Here is a 20,076-nt window from a genome sequence, read left to right as displayed (position 1 = left end):
TAGCTAGGACTACAGAGAAAAGCCATTGCGTTTTACTTACTGCTATTAATTTTTAGACAGACTTGAAACAAATGTTATATATTTTTACCCTTCTAAACAACATGTGTGATGCTAGAGTTTGATTCAAGCCCTAAGCCACTGAACTATATTTCAACCTCCAGCTAAACTCTTGTTTATAAATGCTAGGAAAGGTTTTAGAGGAAATCCTTGTGATTGGCAAGTGAAGTTGTCTGTTAGGAAACTATTGTTATTTGTGCTAGTGTGTTTTAATAATTAATATTTTCTTAGATTATTCTTTAAAAGGAAGGAGGTAGCATAATTATCAAGTTAGGCTTTATTTTCTAATTTTCACTTAATCTTGTAATCTTTTTACTTGGTTTCAGAATCACTGCTTGAAATTATCTTTATGAAGGAAAAGCAGACTTGATGAATTCTCAGGACTAAGACAACAATACTTACCGTACATTGAGCACGTAAAAGACAGATCCCAGTTGGGAGTGGTGATGCATGCCTTTAATCCCAGTACAAGGCCTGGCTGTATTAGGGAGATCAGGCCAGCCAAGCACATAAAGTGAGACACATGCAGTCTCTCCAAGGAAGGCGGGGTAGGGGGAGAGAAGGAGAGGGAGACAAACAGATCCTTCATCTCCTTTTCAGAAAGGTAAAATGCATTTTTTTCCCATTGAGATTAAGGTAAAGGAACATAAAAAAGCTATGTTTATTAGAAGTTTCAGTAAAGAATATGGGTTGGTGTATTTCTTTAATAAATTTGAATCTTTTTCCAATCTCTACTTTAAGAATTTGAAGTATAAAATTTAAAAACATTTATTTATAAATAATAAACCAACAGTATTGATACTATTATTTTTTTGATAAATGATGTATAAATTAATGAGGTAAATCAAAACAGGTCTGTAATTCATCCTTACCATAGAAATATTGCTGAGAAGCAACACCTTAGCTGAATTGAGTATATATTGCAGAGTTAGAGAAAGGTGTTTATGTAAGGAACTATAATATATAATTTTTTATTATTGGATATAGCACACAATTATACATGGGTTATCACTGAGCCTGAGAAGAAATACTGATAGCAACAAATTCACCAAATTACTGTACAACCCGCTAAAGAGTAGATCAATATAAGTTCATTGAAAGCAGGGGAGAACAAATGATGCATTTAAAGTGTGCATCAGGTTTTTTGTTAAGATAGATCTACAGAAAACAGGCTGGTCTGGAATTCACCATCTTTCTGTTTCATGTTCAGCCAGAATGCTGGGATTGTGGGTGTATACTACCACGCTTGGCAGAATATCTTTTTTAATGGATCCTATTGTGGTGTCTGGATTAAAACAAAAGTAATGTTGGGGTGATTTAAAATGAGAAAGTTCTGGCACTTAGCCATGAAGCAAAGCAGAACTTGGAACAGTCACAGGGAAATGAGAAGTAGATCACCACATTGAAAATAGATTTCTAGGATTCAAAAGACTGATATGTATGTATGCATATACATACATATACACACATGCATGCATACATACATGAGGGCAAGTATGAGAGGACATGCATTTAACTTGTTCACAGAAAGTCGTCTAACTTACTGTGTCAGGCATTTAAGCAGAAAAGGCTGCCAAGGTAGAACATGCTTTCCTGTGGTTTTGAGGAGTGTGTGTGGGAAGCTAGGTAGACATTCTCAATAACAATGGGAATGCAAGAGTGAGATGTTGTCTACAAGATTCAGCATAAAAATCATTTATATGGAAAACAACATTACAGATGAAGAGAGCTTAATCTTCAACTTTTGAAACTGACCAGGGAACATGGTAACTGGCAAAGCTGTTGCCTCTGATTCTTGGTGGTTTTGTGTATAGGTAGAGCAGGAGTGTCTGTCAAGCCAAGAGATGAGATTGTCATGAAACACAAGACTAAGGCAAAATAAGACTGAAGGTATCTTACCAGCTTACCAAAGTAGTTAATGATTATCTTGATTTAAATTTTTGTAGTCCCCACTCCCAAACTCCTATTTTAAAAGTATCCTGAAACCAAATCCCTGTATTAAGAGGTATGCCTTTTGGTAATGGTTAGGTTGTGCCTTTGTGAATGGACTTGCTTAATAGAGGCCCAAGACTTGTTTGCCTCCTGTCATGTCTGTTAGAAGTTGCCAACTACGAAGTAGATACAGAAATTTTTTTTACTAGACACTGAATCTCTTAGTCCATGCATCTTAAACTTAGTACCAGCCTGTAGAATTCCAAGCAGTAAGTGACTATTGTTTATAAATTACCCACCCAAAGGTCTTGTTACAGTAGCTCCAGTATATTAAGACAGGCAACTTTGACAAATGCTAAATGTTGCCATGTCTGTGTTTTAATTACATTGTTACTTTCCCTATATATCAGATGCAAAGCTTGCTTATAATTGTTCACAGCCTTTCTACTACTTATTCCCTTTGCTAGTGATTGATTGTTTTCTCAAACCATTCATGTGGTTAATTTCTTTATTAGCAGGTTGAGGCTGGTAGAAAGGATCTTGGTTTGAAGATATTGACATAATCTTGCAGTATGCCCCAAAAGGTACCAATTGTTTAAGAGGAGAAATTGGAGGTGAGAAAAACAGGTCACTTTAGAAATAACATGACCAAATTAACTTTATTAGTTGTAGAATAAATGATGCTATGCATTCTGAAAAGTGTTATGAAGAGAATGTTGCATCTTTGTGGTAACATTTGTGCATCTGGTCATAAAGATGCATTCTGCAGAGCCAGGCTCTGAGGTGTTATGTGGACCATATTTATAAACCTTGAAGACATAAATAAGAAAGGAGTCTAGGTAGCAGAGTTTGAAGAAATATGAAAATTAAGTGAAATGTCTATATGGAGTCCAGTGCAAAAAAAGAAAAGAATTCATCATGAGTAGAATTGACAGACTGAGTGGACCCTGCAGATTGAAATTAATGCTATTTATATTATTTTACTTGCTTATTCAGAAAGAGTCCATGTCGTAGGAGGAGATAGAGTTTCAGGTCTGCAACCTGCTCTTAAATATTTCAGAAAAAGATATTTCTCTCTGTGTCTGTCTCTGTCTGTGTCTGTCAAAGCATGTAAGTATGTAATGGTTATAGGAAAGAAACAGTACTGAAGCAGTATGTAATGGTTATTGGGGAAGGAAATGGTCTTGAAGCACACACAGGGAAAAATTTTAAGAGATTAATTGTCCTGGATAATTGAGATATGGTCCTTGTAGTTTATCTCAAATTGAAAAAGATTACATCACTGGGAAGCTGCTTCTGAAGTGGCCTTATGTATGTCAGGCAAGTGCTTTACAACTGAGATATATATATATACATATATGGATATATGTGTATATATATATCTGTGGTGTAAAAATACTTTATGAAGAAAGATTTAAAGGTTATTTATTTATATAGAAGCAATAATATTCTATTTGGTATGTTTTGTTAGTGTTGTCAAGGAAAGATGGTATGAAAATTTAGGGAAATGTTAATTGAAAAAAACTATCACTGGGAAGGAACTAGAGGAGGAAACCTGAAGATAAGAGATGACTTACACAGATGCTCTGAAGGAAGAAAGGCTGGAGTGCTTAAATAGGAATGTTTGGACTGGTTTATTTGAACTGGTTAGAGCAATATTGATGTAGGCCTATAGTTAGCAGACTTTACCTACAATGTAAAGTGTTGTATCTGGTTAGAATCCGGGATAGGGAATGGTACTGAGGTCTGGAGGTTAGTGATAAACCTTGGCAGCCAGAAAGAATGGTAAGTAGGAACCACCTAGAAGGAAAAGCTCGCTGAATATGCTTAGTCTTTCAAATACATGGGGGTTTTTAGTTTCTAATATTGCAAAAGTAGCATGCTTATATTGGTCTAGGTTTAGAGCTATGAAAATCTGGTGCATTACAAAGTTGAGGGCCATATTAGACCTTAGAAGATCCCTTTCTCAGAAGAGCATAGCTAGATGCCTTCTCGGCTATGTGTTGCCTACACCTGTAGCCAAAAGAATGCAAGCAGTTCTTCTTGTTCCTCAGATTTTTTTTAATTGGGTGACTTCATTAATTTATGAATTTTTAAATTAATACCAACACTTTACATAATACTTAAAAGAATTAGATAAATAACAGTGATTCCAGAATAAAGACCCAATTTAAAGGCACTTTTCTTTAGTATAATATGTGTGATCTTTTAAGTTCAGCAGTAGAATAAGAGAGCTTACAGACTATATTAAGCCAAATTCTTTGATTTGGGCAAACCTAAATTTTGTTTAAATCTCACTGTTCTTTTTTTCCTTTTTTTTTTTTTTTTTTATTAGGTATTTTCCTCATTTACATTTCCAATGCTATCCAAAAAGTCCCCAATACACTCCCACCCACTCCCACTTTTTGGCCCTGGCGTTCCCCTGTACTGGGGCATATAAAGTTTGCAAGTCCAATGGGCCTCTCTTTCCAGTGATGGCCGACTAGGCCATTTTTGATACCTATGCAACTAGAGTCAAGAGCTCTGGGGTACTGGTTAGTTCATAATGTTGTTCCACCTATAGGGTTGCAGATCCCTTTAGCTCCTTGGGTACTTTCTCTAGCTCCTCCATTGGGGGCCCTGTGATCCATCCAATAGCTGACTGTGAGCATCCACTTCTGTGTTTGCTAGGCCCCGGCATAGTCTCACAAGAGACAGCTATATCTGGGTTCTTTCAGCAAAATCTTGCTAGTGTATGCAATGGTGTCAGCGTTTAGAAGCTGATTATGGGATGGATCCCTGGATATGGCAGTCTTTAGATGGTCCATCCTTTNNTCACAGNTCCAANCTTTATCTCTGTAACTCNTTCCATGGGTGTTTTGTTCCCAATTCTAAGAAGGGGCACAGTGTCCACACTTTGGTCTTCGTTCTTCTTGAGTTTCATGTGTTTAACAAATTGTATCTTATATCTTGGGTTTTTCCTTTTTTTAAATCAAGTTTTGTACTGTATTGTATGTTTCAACTTCTCTACCTCTATCCTTTGTTGACAAGATTGCTTGAAATAAATAATATCATGAAATAATTTTTTAAAAACCCAAAGAGTTTGATGTCTTGTTTTTAAAGGTTACATAAGCTAAAGTCTACAAATTTTTGTTGTACAATTATTCAGCTTCTACTAGGAATAGTGACAATAGACAAACAGTATTGCAATGAACACTTCACAGTAATTATGAATATATTGTTAAGTAAAATAGCTACTTATTGCTCCTCCATGCTATTTTGAGAGTAACACTGTATATAACATTATAATTGGATTTAAAGAGAACCCCCAAATAAAATTTCATCCTCATTCTTTTGTTATAGCATTCCCTGTAATCCTGTCTCTTTGTAGTTATGTCTGCTTCATTGTCACCTATAAACTAATAACTAAGTTTTACACTCTCAGATCTTCGGTTGTAACTTTAGTTCTATGCAGAAACAGCAGAAACTAGCAGTGTCAGACTAAAGGCAGCGGTCCTGTCACTTGAAATTCTCTAGCAGCTACTTTACTAGGTTAAAATCAAGCCATTGGCACCCTCTTTGGTCTTCCTTAGGTTAAGCCTTTCCAGATTAGTTGATAGATTAGATACTATGTGGATATACAGTATTCCTGTAGCTGATGGCTAGTGTTGTCTACTGGGCATTGAGACTTTAGTAAGAAAACAAGACCAGTTTTTGTACTACCTGCTTTCTCACTGTTGATTTTGGAAAATTTCCTTAACTCTCTTTAATCAACTGTATTTCTATGTTCCCTTTTCACTTTTTTATCTTCTTTCCTCTTTCTGGAAATAATAACCATCTGTCTGTCTGTTTGCTGAGGTTAGTTACATATTATTTATAGATTTGCTTTAAAAATTGATCCCGCTGCTCCTTCATGCATGCATTTTAGATGTTATTTTCTTTTAATTCAAGTGTAGTAGAGAGTAACTGAGTCTGGGTATGGCATTTTCACGACTATGCATCATTATGTTTGGTTGTAATTTGCCACCCTCCCACTATCCTCTCCCATGTTCCCATGGTTTGGCTTCTGACCTTACTGAGACCATCTCACAGGTATTTATTACCCTCTTCTCCTTTCAGCCTTTCTTAAGAAGTTAAAGCCAGAGTATGAAGAAATAGAGGGAGAATAAAATTAAATATAAAAAAGGGAAAGGATAATGACAAGGGAAGAATATTATTGGGAGGTGGGGGAAGAATAAGAGTTTAGAATTAAAAAAAATATTAAGGCAAAACAGCAAGATATCGCTCAGGAATGAAAACAATCTAAATAAAGTCACGTGATACATGAAGGGGAATTAAACAAAAATTTTAAAAAAGGCTACAAAACAGAAATACATCCAGTTGATTAAACCAAACCAAACCATTGGTTGTACTTGGTGGCACACACCTTGGTCTATGTAGTAAGAGAAAAAAATGAAACCTTTGGAACATGTTCTTCCTAGGTTCTCAGCGAGGAGCGTTGGGAGTGGTTACTGAACTAGCAGACTCTTGTACTCTTATAGCTTGTACTTATGTTAGACAGGTATCCAGTGTTCGTTCACCTGCCTTGTCTCTATCTTGGTAGCTTTCCTTCTTACCTACCAGGGAGGGGCCTATGCTTTGTAGTCTGAGAGCTGGCCTTGTTCTCGCACTCAGTATTATTTTAATCTGGCAGATAAACTTTCCAAGTCTTACCAGGAATAGGGAAAGGGACCAAGCCCTGAGACAGACCTACCTTCATGCTTTCAAGAACCCCTGCCTGTTTACCATCTCCCTGGAGCCATGTCACAGTTTTTAGGCTCTGTAGTGGTTAGATAGAGATGAATGGATGCAGGGGTTGATCTTCACTGTCCACAGGCTCAGGCCTCTCAAACTCTAGGGTTTCTCAGTTGGTGAGATCTGCTTTTTGCTTAGGGCAGGCTATCTTTGCTGAGGCACTTCTTGTCCTTTGCCCAGATTCCTGCCATTTATACTCTTTGCTTTGTCACTGTCTACCCATCCTGACTGGATAGTAGCCTTTGTTTACTCAGTGGCTGAAGGAGGTCACATTGTGACTTTCCCACCTTTATCTTAGGTTCTTACTGTAGCTGAGGTTTTAGTGATAGGCTCTCCTTCAGGATGGTACCCAGTTGCTACACATCACATCTAGGGAAGCATGAGCTTTCTGTCCACTGGAGGAATCACTGTCTCACCAAAGTTGGCAGGTGAGTTTGAAGTATGTAAGGGTTGTGAGCTTGCCCTAAGGGCTGCTTGTGCTTTAGACTCTTGTGAACAGCCCAGTCTTTCTTGTTGTGATTCTCCTTCATATATCTTCATATATGCCATGTGGATACTATGCCTCTCACAATTTATTTAATATTATTCTTATTTAATGCCCAGTGTGGTTTTAATTTTCCTTTTGTAAGAGTCTAATTTAGTCTTCTTCTGGTTTATAGTTAGCCTCAGTATTATTTGTGGTGCTGGAATTAGGCTTAAAGAAAGAAAGTTTGTTTAAATTTTGATCAACAGTTTGATATGTTTAAAGAATAATATTTAGTCAGTTTTCAACTTAGCCTCTCACAGTCCTATAAAACACATGTGTAGGGTATTGAAGTAATGAGACACTTTTTCTATGACTCAGTGCATTGTTTTAATTTATATTGAGTGTCACTGAATAAATAAACGTATTTATGGTGCTTTTTTTTTAATTTTAGTTTTTCGAGTCAGTTTCTCTGTGTAGCCCTGACTGTCCTGGAACTCACTCTGTAGACCAGGCTGGCCTCGAACTCAGAAATCCGCCCACCTCTGCCTCCCAAGTGCTGGGATTAAAGGCGTGTGCCACCACGCCCGGCTATAGTGCATTATTTACACTTTCATTTTGGTCTTTTTTACTGTATGTGTGTTTCTGCTTGCTTATGTGTATGTCTGTGTGTGGGGTGTGTGCCTGGTAGTATGGAGCTTAGAAGGGTGTCAGATCCCTTAGGACTGAAGTTAGAGGTAGTTAAGAGCCACCATGTGGGTGCTGGGACCCAAACCTCCAAGTGTTCTCAACTGCTGAGTCATATCTTGAGCTCCTTATGTTTTTTCAGCCCCTACTGTTGTTTTTCTCAGAGAGGGTTTAGGGTAGCCTGAGCTGGCCTCAGACTTAGCATGTGTAGCCGAGGGGAACCTTGAGCTCAGTTTCTGTCTTCCTTGTGTTGAGTACAAGTGCCGTGACATACAGTTTATTGGTCTATGACAATGTTTTCTGCGAGCTGGAGGGATGATTCAATGGTTAAAAGCATTGCTTGCTCTTCTAGAGGATCTCAGATTGATTTGCAGCACCCACGTGGTGTCTAACAACTGCCAGTTCCAGGAAAATGGATGCCCGTGTCTAGCCTCTGTCGACACTATATGGATATGGTGCACAAACATGCATGATTGCAACACCAGCACATGCTGAACAAATGTTTTCTCAGCTGTTTTCTGTGCTTGTATTTCTTATAGTCATTTTGTCAGAGCTTGGTTGATTTTTTTTTTCTTTCAAATTTCCTTTAAAATAAAATGCTAATCAGAGTGATATGAGGTAAAATTTTCTTACAATACTTGTTCTGTTTGAAATTCTGTCAGGAGTTCTTTGGGAGTAAGAGTAAGTAGAGATTATCTTATGTAGATGATTACAATTTGAAAGGAAAAAGGGTTAATTTGAATATTGAAAACATATAAGGAAAAATACATTAGTTTTATTGTTGGTACTTGTTTGAATTGGGCAGAACAATAAACTCAGGAGTATACATTAAGACTTTTGTTAGATTTAATTTGTGAGAAGATTCTGGCAGGAGCACCAGTTGCCACTTATTTTTGTTAAAGCTGACATTTTTATCTGAAAACTAGAAGGGTTCATAGTTCATTAACATGGAAAGCATGTGAAACAACTGTAATATAGTTTAAAGCAAACTTTTACTCAGATCTATATGAATACAGTGAGCAGCAATATCAATATTTGGAAGCAGAGTTACACAAATTTTGCTTGTGCCTTATACATATGTATATTTAACTTAAAATTCTATTTTTATAATAAATACAAGTCAGAACCAAATATAGATTTCAGTAAGTAGTCTTGATATTTAAGAGAAGATTTTTTCCATATTCTTTGTGGACATCCGAGTTCAGGATGTTCAGGTTTCTTATATAAATTTGCATGTAATTCCTATATAACCTGTATCTCTATTTCCATGTGCTTTAAATCATCTGCATTACTTAACAGTAGTTACTGCAGTAAGAGTACCTTGTAAATTAGTTCTTATGTCTTGTTTATGGTAAAGAGACTGGAGGTGTTTGTATACATGTGTTTGTTCTGAATATGCTTTTTTATTGAGATAGATAATGGAAATAGTCACATTGTTTTGGATAAATGAATGAAGTGAATGAATCTACTCAGTTTTTAGAATTAAGATAACTTAATCAAATGAGTCTTGTGAAGCCTTTTTAATCTTAGCTAGCACTTGCTGTTTTCTCCTTGTGGTATGTGGTGGGATAGACTTTGTTGTTCGAAGTCAAAAGTCTAGCCATTCTTACTTCACTTCCCTGCAGATATACAGGTTTGGAATTCCTTTCCCTGTCATTCCCCCTTGATCCTTTCTAATCTTTCTTCTCTGTTCTAGTAACAACTTAGTGTTTTACTTTTTACTATCTTTATTGTTCTAGTATCAAGCTAATTTTACTACTAATTGTTTTACCAAGTTTAACCTGACTTTCTGTTTTCTAGCCTCATTCACTCTGACAAAGTACTCTGAAAATATATCTGGTTCTGGTACTCATTGCTTGATGTCCATTACAGAGCATCATTTCTTCGTTTTCATACAGTTATTTCATATTCTATATTAGCATTCAGACAGCTTGCTACTTGGTAACTTTTCTAGTTTGCTGTAGGATTCAACCACAGAACTGCTTGTATTCAAGTGGGGGGGGGGGGTGTTTTAGGGAGTATTGGTAGGGTTTGAAATAAAGCGCATCTAACAAACTTCTAGTACTGTGTACCCTAACCGCTAACACAGAAAACTTATGTGAGTTATTTGCTGCTTTGTACATTCTCTTCAGATATAAAGGTTTGGGTTTGTTTTGTTTTGTGCTGTTTTTAGCTTTAGATTGGAGGATCTTGGAAGAATGATTACATGAACTATAGTAAAACTAGATCCTGCCAGACCAAGTATCTGTTTTCTATTTTAACTTAAAGTGGCAGAAATACTGATGTTGTGAACTCCTCGGATCATTATATGATGATTGATGACACAATTTGTGCTGTTTTAGATATTTAAGATTTGGCATTAAAAGATAAAAATAAAGCCCAGAAGTTCAGATCTCTGTTTGGAATGTGAATTGTAATATTTATTTCAAGATAAAGAATTAATGACTAGCTCTTTCCTTAACAGTTCTTACTGAATTTAAGATAAGCACATAATTTATATATGTTTACTGATTTCAAAAACCAAGTCTTTTTCTCTGAATAGTGATTTTTAGCTGATGTCATAATTTTAGCTGAAGGTCAGTGATTGTAAACTTGTTCATTACACTTTCAGCTTTTAATAGTTTCCCCAGATTACCATGTACCATTGCAAAATAACATATTAGGAACCATATTTGTTTTGCAATTAAATATGTATTATTATCGCTGTAATTCATATTCCTTTATAAGATTGGAGGTAGTGGTGATTGTAGGTGGTTAGGTGTAGATCATTGATGACTGTGATTTACTACTACCCACATCTATTTCTCTTGTTTGTAGCTACACAATCCTTAATTAGTGCATGATTTAATAAAATAAAGAATTTCAGAAGAAGAACAGTACTATTAGTTTTCAATGTCTAAACTGTAGTTGTTGATATGTGGAGGTGACACATTTTTTATATTAACATTTTGAATTATTACTTATGGGGTTAATTCTATCAATGTTTCTATTCTAATTTCAAGGGTTCTGATGATTGTCTTGTGAAAATCTGGGCCACAGACGATGGAAGATTGCTAGCTACTTTAAGAGGACATGCTGCTGAAATATCAGACATGGCTGTAAACTATGAGAATACTATGATAGCAGCTGGAAGTTGTGATAAAATGATTCGTGTCTGGTGTCTTCGAACCTGTGCACCTTTGGCTGTTCTTCAGGGACATAGTGCATCCATTACATCACTACAGGTAGTTGTTGTAAATTGTATTAAACCTTTTATATTTTAAGAATTTAATTATCTGTTAGGATGTCACTTTGTGGTGTAATAGCTAAGGTTTAAAACAGAAGAGTAGTTTTTGTAGAACTGTATGAACTCGCAGTGCCATGGTCAGCTTAGTGTTTCTGCTTACTGTTAGCTTCTATGAGTTTGGTTTTAAAAGGGGGTTTTATTATTTGGACTGCCTCTGTTCTTGTAAAGAATGTTTCCCCTATGATTGCTTTACAGTTCTCACCATTGTGCAGTGGCTCAAAGAGATACCTGTCTTCTACTGGGGCGGATGGCACTATTTGCTTTTGGCTTTGGGATGCTGGAACCCTTAAAATAAAGTCAGTTACTTTTTTACTTTATAAAATACATGTTTAATGGTTGAAAGTGTAAAAAACATCAAATCAACAAAGAGAAATATTTAATTTTTTTCCTTGTATAAATAATGAAAATAAGCTTAGAATTTTTAAATCTGATCTTTCATTTTTATGCCTCACCTTTTTTTTTTTTTTTATGTACCATTTTTTTTCCCTCATACTTAGATTTTATTTATCTTTCTCTGAAGTCCAGTTGTTTCCTTAAAGGATATACATTTTATTGCCATGTCTTTCTGTATGCTGTATAATTTTGTCTTAGCTTAATTTTGTACTGAGAACAAATTATTAGCATTATAAATGTTATTTTTTTAGAATAATTCAAATTATATTACTAAGTCTATGAACATTAGATTTTGTTTTAGAAAACAGTTGAAGTTTTCATTGTGATACTACATTAAGATTCACAGACTCTACAGCAACACTTCACAGCTTTGATTTTACCTCTGCTAAACTCTTGATTTGTAGAGATGGAGAAATGGTTCAGTAGTTAAGAACACTTAGATTAATCTTATATCATATCATATTCCAGTTCCAGGGAATCTGATGGCCAGTTCTGTCCTTCACAAGCATCAGGCACACACATGACATAGTGCACACACATACTTATAGGGAGAACACTCACAAATGAAATAAATATATTTAAACAAATTTTTTTAAAATTTGGCTTATCAAACCAGGGTTGCAGAACAGTTAATCTATTGATAAAGAACATCAAAGTTAAAGAAAGGCAAAATGGTTTTCCCATTTCTCAAAAACATGGTTCTAGGTAATATTTTGCTTTATGTGCATTTATTTGAAAGAGGTTCTCACTTTGTAGCTCATGTTGGCCTGAACTAATTATGTAGCCAAGGCTCTCCTGAGCTTTGAGTATTTAGCCTGTTTCAGCCTCTCAACGCCTGGGATTAAGGATCATTTATTTATATTATTTTTTTATTTAATCACAAACTGAGAAATGCACCAATTTTAGTGCTATGGACAGTTAAAGTTTTCTTCTCTGATAGAAAAAAATAGGCAAAAGTAGGATTTTAAATATAGTTATCATAGATTTATATGTACATTGTTACATGCATCAGAACTCATACTTAAAATCTATATTTTTATTTTTCAACATAGTTGCAACATTAAACATGTCAAAAATATTAATCTAGAACATCTGTAACATAGCTATAACTAGTATAAATGAATCTGAATATAATTTTTAATGTATATCATGCTATTTTGGAGGAATTTTGTTGTTGACATGATTCACATTGAGTTCAGATTTGCTTTAGTATAAAGGGTAAATTGAATTTTGGAACAATGTTTTATCTTGTTGCTATATTAGAAGATGAGCAAGAGCTGGGAAGATGGCTCAGTGGGTAATGTGCTTGCTACGTGGCATAGGGTCCTTAGTTTAGAGCCCTATCACCCTGTAAAAGCTAGACAGAGCTAGAGAGGCACATTTGTTAAAGTTGATTTATTATATAGTTGTATGCTGCTAGTCTACTACTATATGAAACTTGTTAAATTGGATTAAAGGTGGTTATAATTCATTTCTAGAGTGAAAATGACTTTAGAATTGTTCTATGTACTGATTGGTGTGTGTGTGTCAGAATGTACTATGGAATTTATTTCTAGAATTTTAGAGGGACTGTTGATAGAGTTTTGATATTGATATCGTTTTTAGGAAGATAGCCAGCTGTTACTCATTCATTTTGTGTTTAAGATCAATTTGTAGAAGGGATTATTTCTTATAGCTCAATAGGATATTTTTAAATGATATTTATTTGATTTTACTATAGTCCAAGACCCACAAAATTTACAGAGCGTCCTCGGCCTGGAGTGCAAATGATATGTTCTTCGTTCAGTGCTGGTATGATTATTTACCATTTTAATTTTCAACTTAAAATTGTTCATTAAAAAGCACATCTCAAAGAGATGGAATTATAAAACTATTTTCTGCTGGATTGTGTATATCATATGTAAGTTAGAACTAATAAGCAAATAGGAATGAAAATCAAATTAGGGAACTTTACTTTTATGGAATTCAGTGTATAAAAATCACATGAATACCATACTTCCCTAGGAGGAAGGAATACATGATTTCAAAATTAAAGAATGAATCTTTATATTTTTTCATTGCAAATAAAGTATTTTAAAGTTGGGTTTGTTTTCATGGAATTTGGAGACAGTCCATAAAAATCAGTAAAAATTAAAAAAAGAAAAATGTGTGTATGTATTTTGTTTCAGAGTCTTACTTGCTCTCCCAGCGCTGATACTCTAGTTCTAAATAAGCTTATGCAGTGGCATTTGAATGGTTGCCAGGTGGCTTTATGATCTAAGTGTTAAAGTAAATTGATAAAGAAAATTGGGGTCACTAGATCTGATATATAATATTCCCAGCATCTGTTTTTATCTACCTTGGTTCATTTGTAATTGTAGATAGCAGTATTAGTTCAGGGTAAAGGACAATAAACACCCGTGAATCTGCTGCTGCTAATTATTTTCAAATTTCTAACTCAAAATATCCAATACTGTTGCCAGTAGACAGTATTTGTTCCAGTTGTAATGTAGACGACATAGGTTCTTCATATGTATTTTTATCACATTGTGGATTTATGTTCTTTTCCTAAAAATACATTGTTGTATTTAAGGGTCTCTGGAGTGGGTCATTTAGAAAAAGTACTTAAAATATTTCGGTGTGTATAACAACTTCATGCTTATTGCTCTTAGTGTGAATAAATTGTCATACAAATTGTGAATTTGAAAAAAGAATGTATATGCTATATAATTCAGTGACATAAGTGAACGTTGAGTACTTTGTTATTGCAGAGTTTGTATAGGCAAGTCTTGGAGGGAGTTGGAACTTAAAAGTATATATACCTTTATCTTTTGTATCAAAAGAGAAGGTTTTGATCAAAACTGTAATACATCACATTCTTTTTTTTTAAATTTTTAATATTTTTTTTATTACATATTTTCCTCAATTACATTTCCAATGCTATCCCAAAAGTCCCCCATACCCCCCCNTGGGGCATATAAAGTTTGCAAGTCCAATGGGCCTCTCTTTCCAGTGATGGCCGACTAGGCCATCTTTCGATACATATGCAGCTAGAGAATACATCACATTCTTAATATTTAAGACATTACTAGATTTCTCCAGTTCTTGTTATAAAAGAAAATAAAATCAAATAGGCCTTTGATAGCTTTGGGAGAAGACAAAAGCAGATTCAGCAAAGTTAATAGTATGCAGAAGTTGTGTCTTATAAACACTGATGCTCTTGCTCTTGACAGGTGGGATGTTTTTGGCCACTGGAAGCACTGACCATATTATTAGAGTTTATTTTTTTGGATCAGGTCAACCAGAAAAAATATCAGAATTGGAGTTTCATACTGTGAGTATTGGTAAAAGAACTAGATGGGTACAGTCTTGAGTGCAATCAACAGTTATGTATTCAGCTTCTGTTGTGTTTTTTTATTTTTCCTGTTTGTACAGGACAAAGTTGACAGTATCCAGTTTTCCAACACTAGTAACAGGTAAAATATGTTTGTCTAACTTAGTTGGAACTTGATAAAGGTTACTAGTAGTCAAATTTTAGGTTGTGTAGAAGTTACTCGATATATTGAAGACTATATTCTTGACACAGAATATAGTCTTCTTCCCCAGTGAGTTATGTTTGGATTCTTTTCTACAATAGGAAAAAAACCTTTATCTATACCTTTTATCTTTTGTATCAAAAGTGAAGCCTTTGATAAAAACTGTAATGCATCACATTCTTAATATTTAAGGCATTACTAGATTTCTCCTGTTCTTGTTATAAAAGAAAATACAGTTATTTCTTGACACTTTGAATAGAGGTAATCGAGGTCTTTGATACTGAAGAGCAACTTTTCTCCATTGGAAAATATTCTGTTTGTCAAGTGACCTTCAGGCGTTTTGAGAGTTATTTTTATCAGCCTAATCATGACCTATTAAAATGGTCTTACCAACTCATAAAGTTTTAGGAGTTCTTAGATTATTTATAGAGACTTAGGGAGCCATTTCTGCTGTATTAGAAGACTTTGTATATAAAAATGTTATTTAAAAAAAGAAATTTGGGAAAAGTACATTTTGATAGAGCCTCCCCCCACCTTTTTTGTTTTTTTTTAAAACAGGTTTGTGAGTGGTAGTCGTGATGGGACAGCACGAATTTGGCAGTTTAAACGAAGGGAATGGAAAAGCATTTTGTTAGATATGGCTACTCGTCCAGCGGGGTAAGAGATCAAGCTTGAGATATTTTTATAGATTATTTAATATTATAATGTTGCAGATGGGAATGACCTTTGCTTATTAAGTTGTGAATCATGTTAAAATGATTAATTTTCTTCATTAATTAGAGGTGCTATTGAAGGTGAACAGAGCTGATTTTTGTAAACTATTTCATTGCTCTTACTAATAAGACCTGCTGAGTTAAATTTTTAGTTCTGTTTATTAAGAGTATGAAAATGTTTGCAGCTTTATTGTATTCCATGCTTTTTCTCCCATGGTTTTTGGTTTTGCTGTTGAGACTTACTGGGTTGGTTTGAACTTACTTTTAGTGAAAAATGTCTTTGGTCTCCATTCCTTCACCTTCTCATGTTGGAATTGTAGGCATGTGACCCCACCCCTAGTTTTTTTTAAAATGCTGGGATTCTGTCCCAAGCTTTTATGCATGTTATTTGTGAAGCACTCTATTAACTAAGGCCCCGAAAAAGGATGGAGTCATTCCTTTTGGCATCTTCAGCCCAGGAAGATTATGATATATGTTGTAACTATTGTTTTAGTTTTACTGTTTATTCTCTCTGCTTGTGTTTATGTATAGTTGTGTCAGTGAATGGGAGAACAGAGCAGTCAGGATAGCTCATGGCACATGAGCTTCTACTGAGCCATAGATAGTTATTGCAGAGGGATTTACTCCAGAGATCTCTTCATAATGGCTAATGGATACAAAAACCCTAGAAATCTTGGATTTTCTGACTCCATGCCATAACCTCTGCTATTGTGTCATTTCAGCTGTTTTCAATTACAATAACTATTCATGTCAATAAATATAAACAAATGAAAGCAGATTTAATCTTTGTCTTGTATTTTAGTAATCTCGGCATAAACAAATAAACTTGTCCTTTTCAGCCAAAATCTTCAAGGCATAGAAGACAAAATCACAAAAATGAAAGTAACTATGGTAGCTTGGGACCGACATGACAACACAGTTATAACTGCAGTTAATAACATGACTCTGAAAGTTTGGAATTCTTACACTGGTCAACTGATACATGTTCTAATGGTGAGAAACAAAACCCAAACTTTGAGTACTGCTGAGGCTGACAGTAGAGTGTAGTCTAAATAAGTAAAATAATTAAGTCTAAATAAGTAAATAAATATGGTTAAAACCTCTTGATTGCTTTTAATATTACTGGGACTGAATATATAATATAGTCAAAATAAAATTGTAGAATGTAGTCTAAATAAAATAATATAAAACTAGTATATTTAAAACCCTTTGCTTCTTTGGATAACCAGACTCGATAGAAAACTGGGGATAATTTAAAAATGCAAATAGGATTGACTTGGAAATGCATCATAAATGCTTGCTGTGTTTGTTGTATAAGAATACAATTGTATTCTTGAGTATTACTAATAATGCCTAAGTAATAGTGTTATTAGCAGCCTATTATTGTTTAGACATTGGTAAAATTGAAAATTTTGCCAGTTTAATAATTCTTAGTACTTGGTTTCTAGAACCATTGCCATTCTCTTTTTATAATTTTAAGTACTTATAAATGTTTTGTTATTTCAAAATATTTCAGGGTCATGAAGATGAGGTGTTTGTTCTTGAGCCACACCCATTTGATCCTAGAGTTCTCTTCTCTGCTGGTCATGATGGAAATGTGATAGTGTGGGATCTAGCAAGAGGAGTCAAAGTTCGATCTTATTTCAATATGGTAATTATATTTTCTGTTTAATACCTGTTAATGATTTGGGATATTTTTGACAGAAGGGCTCTGCATATCACAAGCGAAATCCATTTTAACTTCATGCCTTATTATGATTTTAAATGTCTATCCATAAGGAATTATTTGTTCTGAGTATATTGTGATGCCTGGCTTAGTTTTACTTTGTTTATTTTTAGCAGAGAAAGTTTGACTAGTAAGTCATGTAAATGAAGTTATAGGGAAGAAAATGTCTTTATGTTGCATTTTGTTGGCGCTTTTTTGTATTTCGTTTTTGTAGAACACATTTTGAGTACATCAGTGTCAAAATTGAAGTCAAGGAATGAGGTAGTTCCTAACGTCACTGAAACTCATAGCATATTGGCTGTTTACTCTGGCTTAATGCCTCCATGCTTGTGTTCTTACGTTCCTGTAGCATATTTTTGTTGAGCATTTGAGTTAGCATTGATTTGATTATATATACAGCTTATTAAGTGGTATCTGCCCTCCTCTTTGATCAGTGTATGAAATAAAAGGGTCCTTAAATACTCTATTTTATTGTCACATTAAAAAAAACTACTTCCTAAAAAAAAATAAACAAACAAAAAAACTGACTTCCTCTGTATTTGTGTTCTCATTCAACAAGAGGAAAGAAAACATGTTTATAGCTTTACTGTTTACTTTTGTAAAACAGAAATCTTCCACAAGTCCTAAGATGGTATAATTAGCAAATTAACACAAAAATTAGAATTATTTTGTAAGTTCAGTCATTTTCAGGCTGAGAATATAGTCTGGTGGTAGTACTTGCTCATTGTGTACAAGGCCTTTAGTGTTTGCTTTTTGAGGCCACACATGCATGCCAACTCCCGAAGGCATTTGTGAGATTAAATGCTTGTAAAGAGATTGAATGACACTGAGTGTTATTCTTGATTGGTTATAAGAATAAAAAGGTTTGTTAGTGAAGTGGTTAACTTTGGCTTTTGCCATGGATGTGGCTTAATGTACATAAGGTAAGAAATGAGAATTGTTTGATTCCCATTGTTTTGAAAAATGATTACATGAGTTATATGTGAGTGATGAATGGATTTCCTTTGTGATGATGTAAGTAAAGCAAATTTACGAATCCAGTAAAGTTTTTTTTTTCTCTTTTCTATCTTCATATTTCTGGATTGCTCTTTTCTAAACATCTCTGTTGAATATGGAAGTTGATCATTTCCCAGTTGATACTTAATTGTGACTGTATGCGCATTAGTGGTTTCACTTAGCAATTTATATTTCAAAAGAACATTCTTACACTGCTATAGAAATGAGGAGTAATTTTTAGTCAGTTAAAAACAGATTCTGAATTTTCTCTCATCAGGTAAGTTTGGAGCATCAATGTTTTAAAATTTCTGCAGATCTGAACATTACAGCATGTTTAGCTTTATTGATATTCTGGTCCTGCTGTTATAAATTAGGTATATAATCAGACATCTCATTGTAAAAATTCCTTAATTGCTATGAAAATTATTTTTGAGTCGGTGTGTGGTACCCCACACTTTGAAGATAGAATCAAGAGGATCAAGAGTTGAAGGTCATTTTGGCTACATAGTGAGATCCAGGCCAGCCTTGGTTATTTGAGATCACAATTTTTAACAGAAGGAAAGAAAAGAATTTTGTTCTATTTAAAAATTTTCTGTTCTTTTATGTATAATAAATAGTAAAACCTTTAAAGGCTGACTTTATTTTTTTTTGTAATCATTAGTATCTTCAAATTGAGAAAAACAAATAAAACAATTATTCTTGATACAGAAAAGCTAGAGTATGCTCAACCTTTTGTCTCATTAAAAACAAGTTATAACAAGTTATAACCTTTATTTTTTAAAAGGTTTTAGTGGTTTCAAATTTTAAATGACTTAATTAAATTAGATTTCAATGTACTTACCAAACTGCAGTAAAGTTGTATCTTTATGAATATCTTTTTTAAGGGTAATTTTTATTGCTGGTTTCAAGAAGAAAGTGTTCATTACAAAACTAAAGTGCTTTGACTAGGTTTGCTTTGGTCACAGAGTAGAAAATTTCATTTATTATTTTTTTAAATAAGACTATTACTAATGTCTTCTTAATGCTGAATGTATTCAGGGTGGTTGCTGAGAATTTTAGTAACATTGTATAGCAACTACCAGTTAGACCCAGTTAGTGATGTGTCTAGGAATAACAACTTAACAGTGATAGAATTCTGAGTGGCTCTTCTGTGATCTTTGTGACTGCCATACTTTCTCCCTCTGTTCACTACATCGCCTTTTTTTTTTTTTTTTAAATGGATATATGGCAGAAAAAGCATCCAGCCCTGCTACTAAGAAATTAAAAACAATTTTAGGATGAAATGGAAGCTGATGGTCTCTTTGGTCATTGTTGAGCTGCAGCTTCAGGTTAGCTATTTGGTTTAGTGTAACTAGTCAGAGCTGTTAAATATCACAAAGCTTTGATGAATCCAAATGCAATCTCTGATTGTTGTGCTTATTATCCTAATTTACATTAAATTTAGTAAATAGTTTTGAGTATTATTTGGCATGTCTAGTCATCCTTTGTAGAATTTAAGAATGATGAATAATCCTCAAATATTTTAATTTAGCCTT

General features: G+C 34.2%; 1 protein-coding gene across 4 annotated transcripts in view; it reads left to right on the top strand.

Moving 5' to 3' along the window:
* Positions 1 to 20,076, top strand: part of Phip (pleckstrin homology domain interacting protein) — a 114,715-nt gene that overhangs the window by 33,253 nt on the left and 61,386 nt on the right. For all 4 annotated transcript variants that reach the window (XM_029481609.1, XM_029481607.1, XM_021173412.2 and 1 more), the window contains 8 exons: positions 10,915 to 11,136; positions 11,394 to 11,494; positions 13,312 to 13,382; positions 14,804 to 14,904; positions 15,006 to 15,046; positions 15,665 to 15,763; positions 16,659 to 16,812; positions 17,336 to 17,470. In XM_029481609.1, coding sequence (XP_029337469.1) covers positions 10,915 to 11,136; positions 11,394 to 11,494; positions 13,312 to 13,382; positions 14,804 to 14,904; positions 15,006 to 15,046; positions 15,665 to 15,763; positions 16,659 to 16,812; positions 17,336 to 17,470 — 924 coding nt within the window. The remainder of the gene's footprint in view (positions 1 to 10,914; positions 11,137 to 11,393; positions 11,495 to 13,311; positions 13,383 to 14,803; positions 14,905 to 15,005; positions 15,047 to 15,664; positions 15,764 to 16,658; positions 16,813 to 17,335; positions 17,471 to 20,076) is intronic.

This window comes from Mus caroli, chromosome 9, assembly GCF_900094665.2.
Source record: "Mus caroli chromosome 9, CAROLI_EIJ_v1.1, whole genome shotgun sequence".
In the NCBI taxonomy this organism is placed as follows: Eukaryota; Metazoa; Chordata; class Mammalia; order Rodentia; family Muridae; genus Mus; species Mus caroli.
The sequence above is the reverse complement of the archived record's forward strand: the minus strand, read 5'-3'. Positions and strand labels throughout refer to the sequence as shown.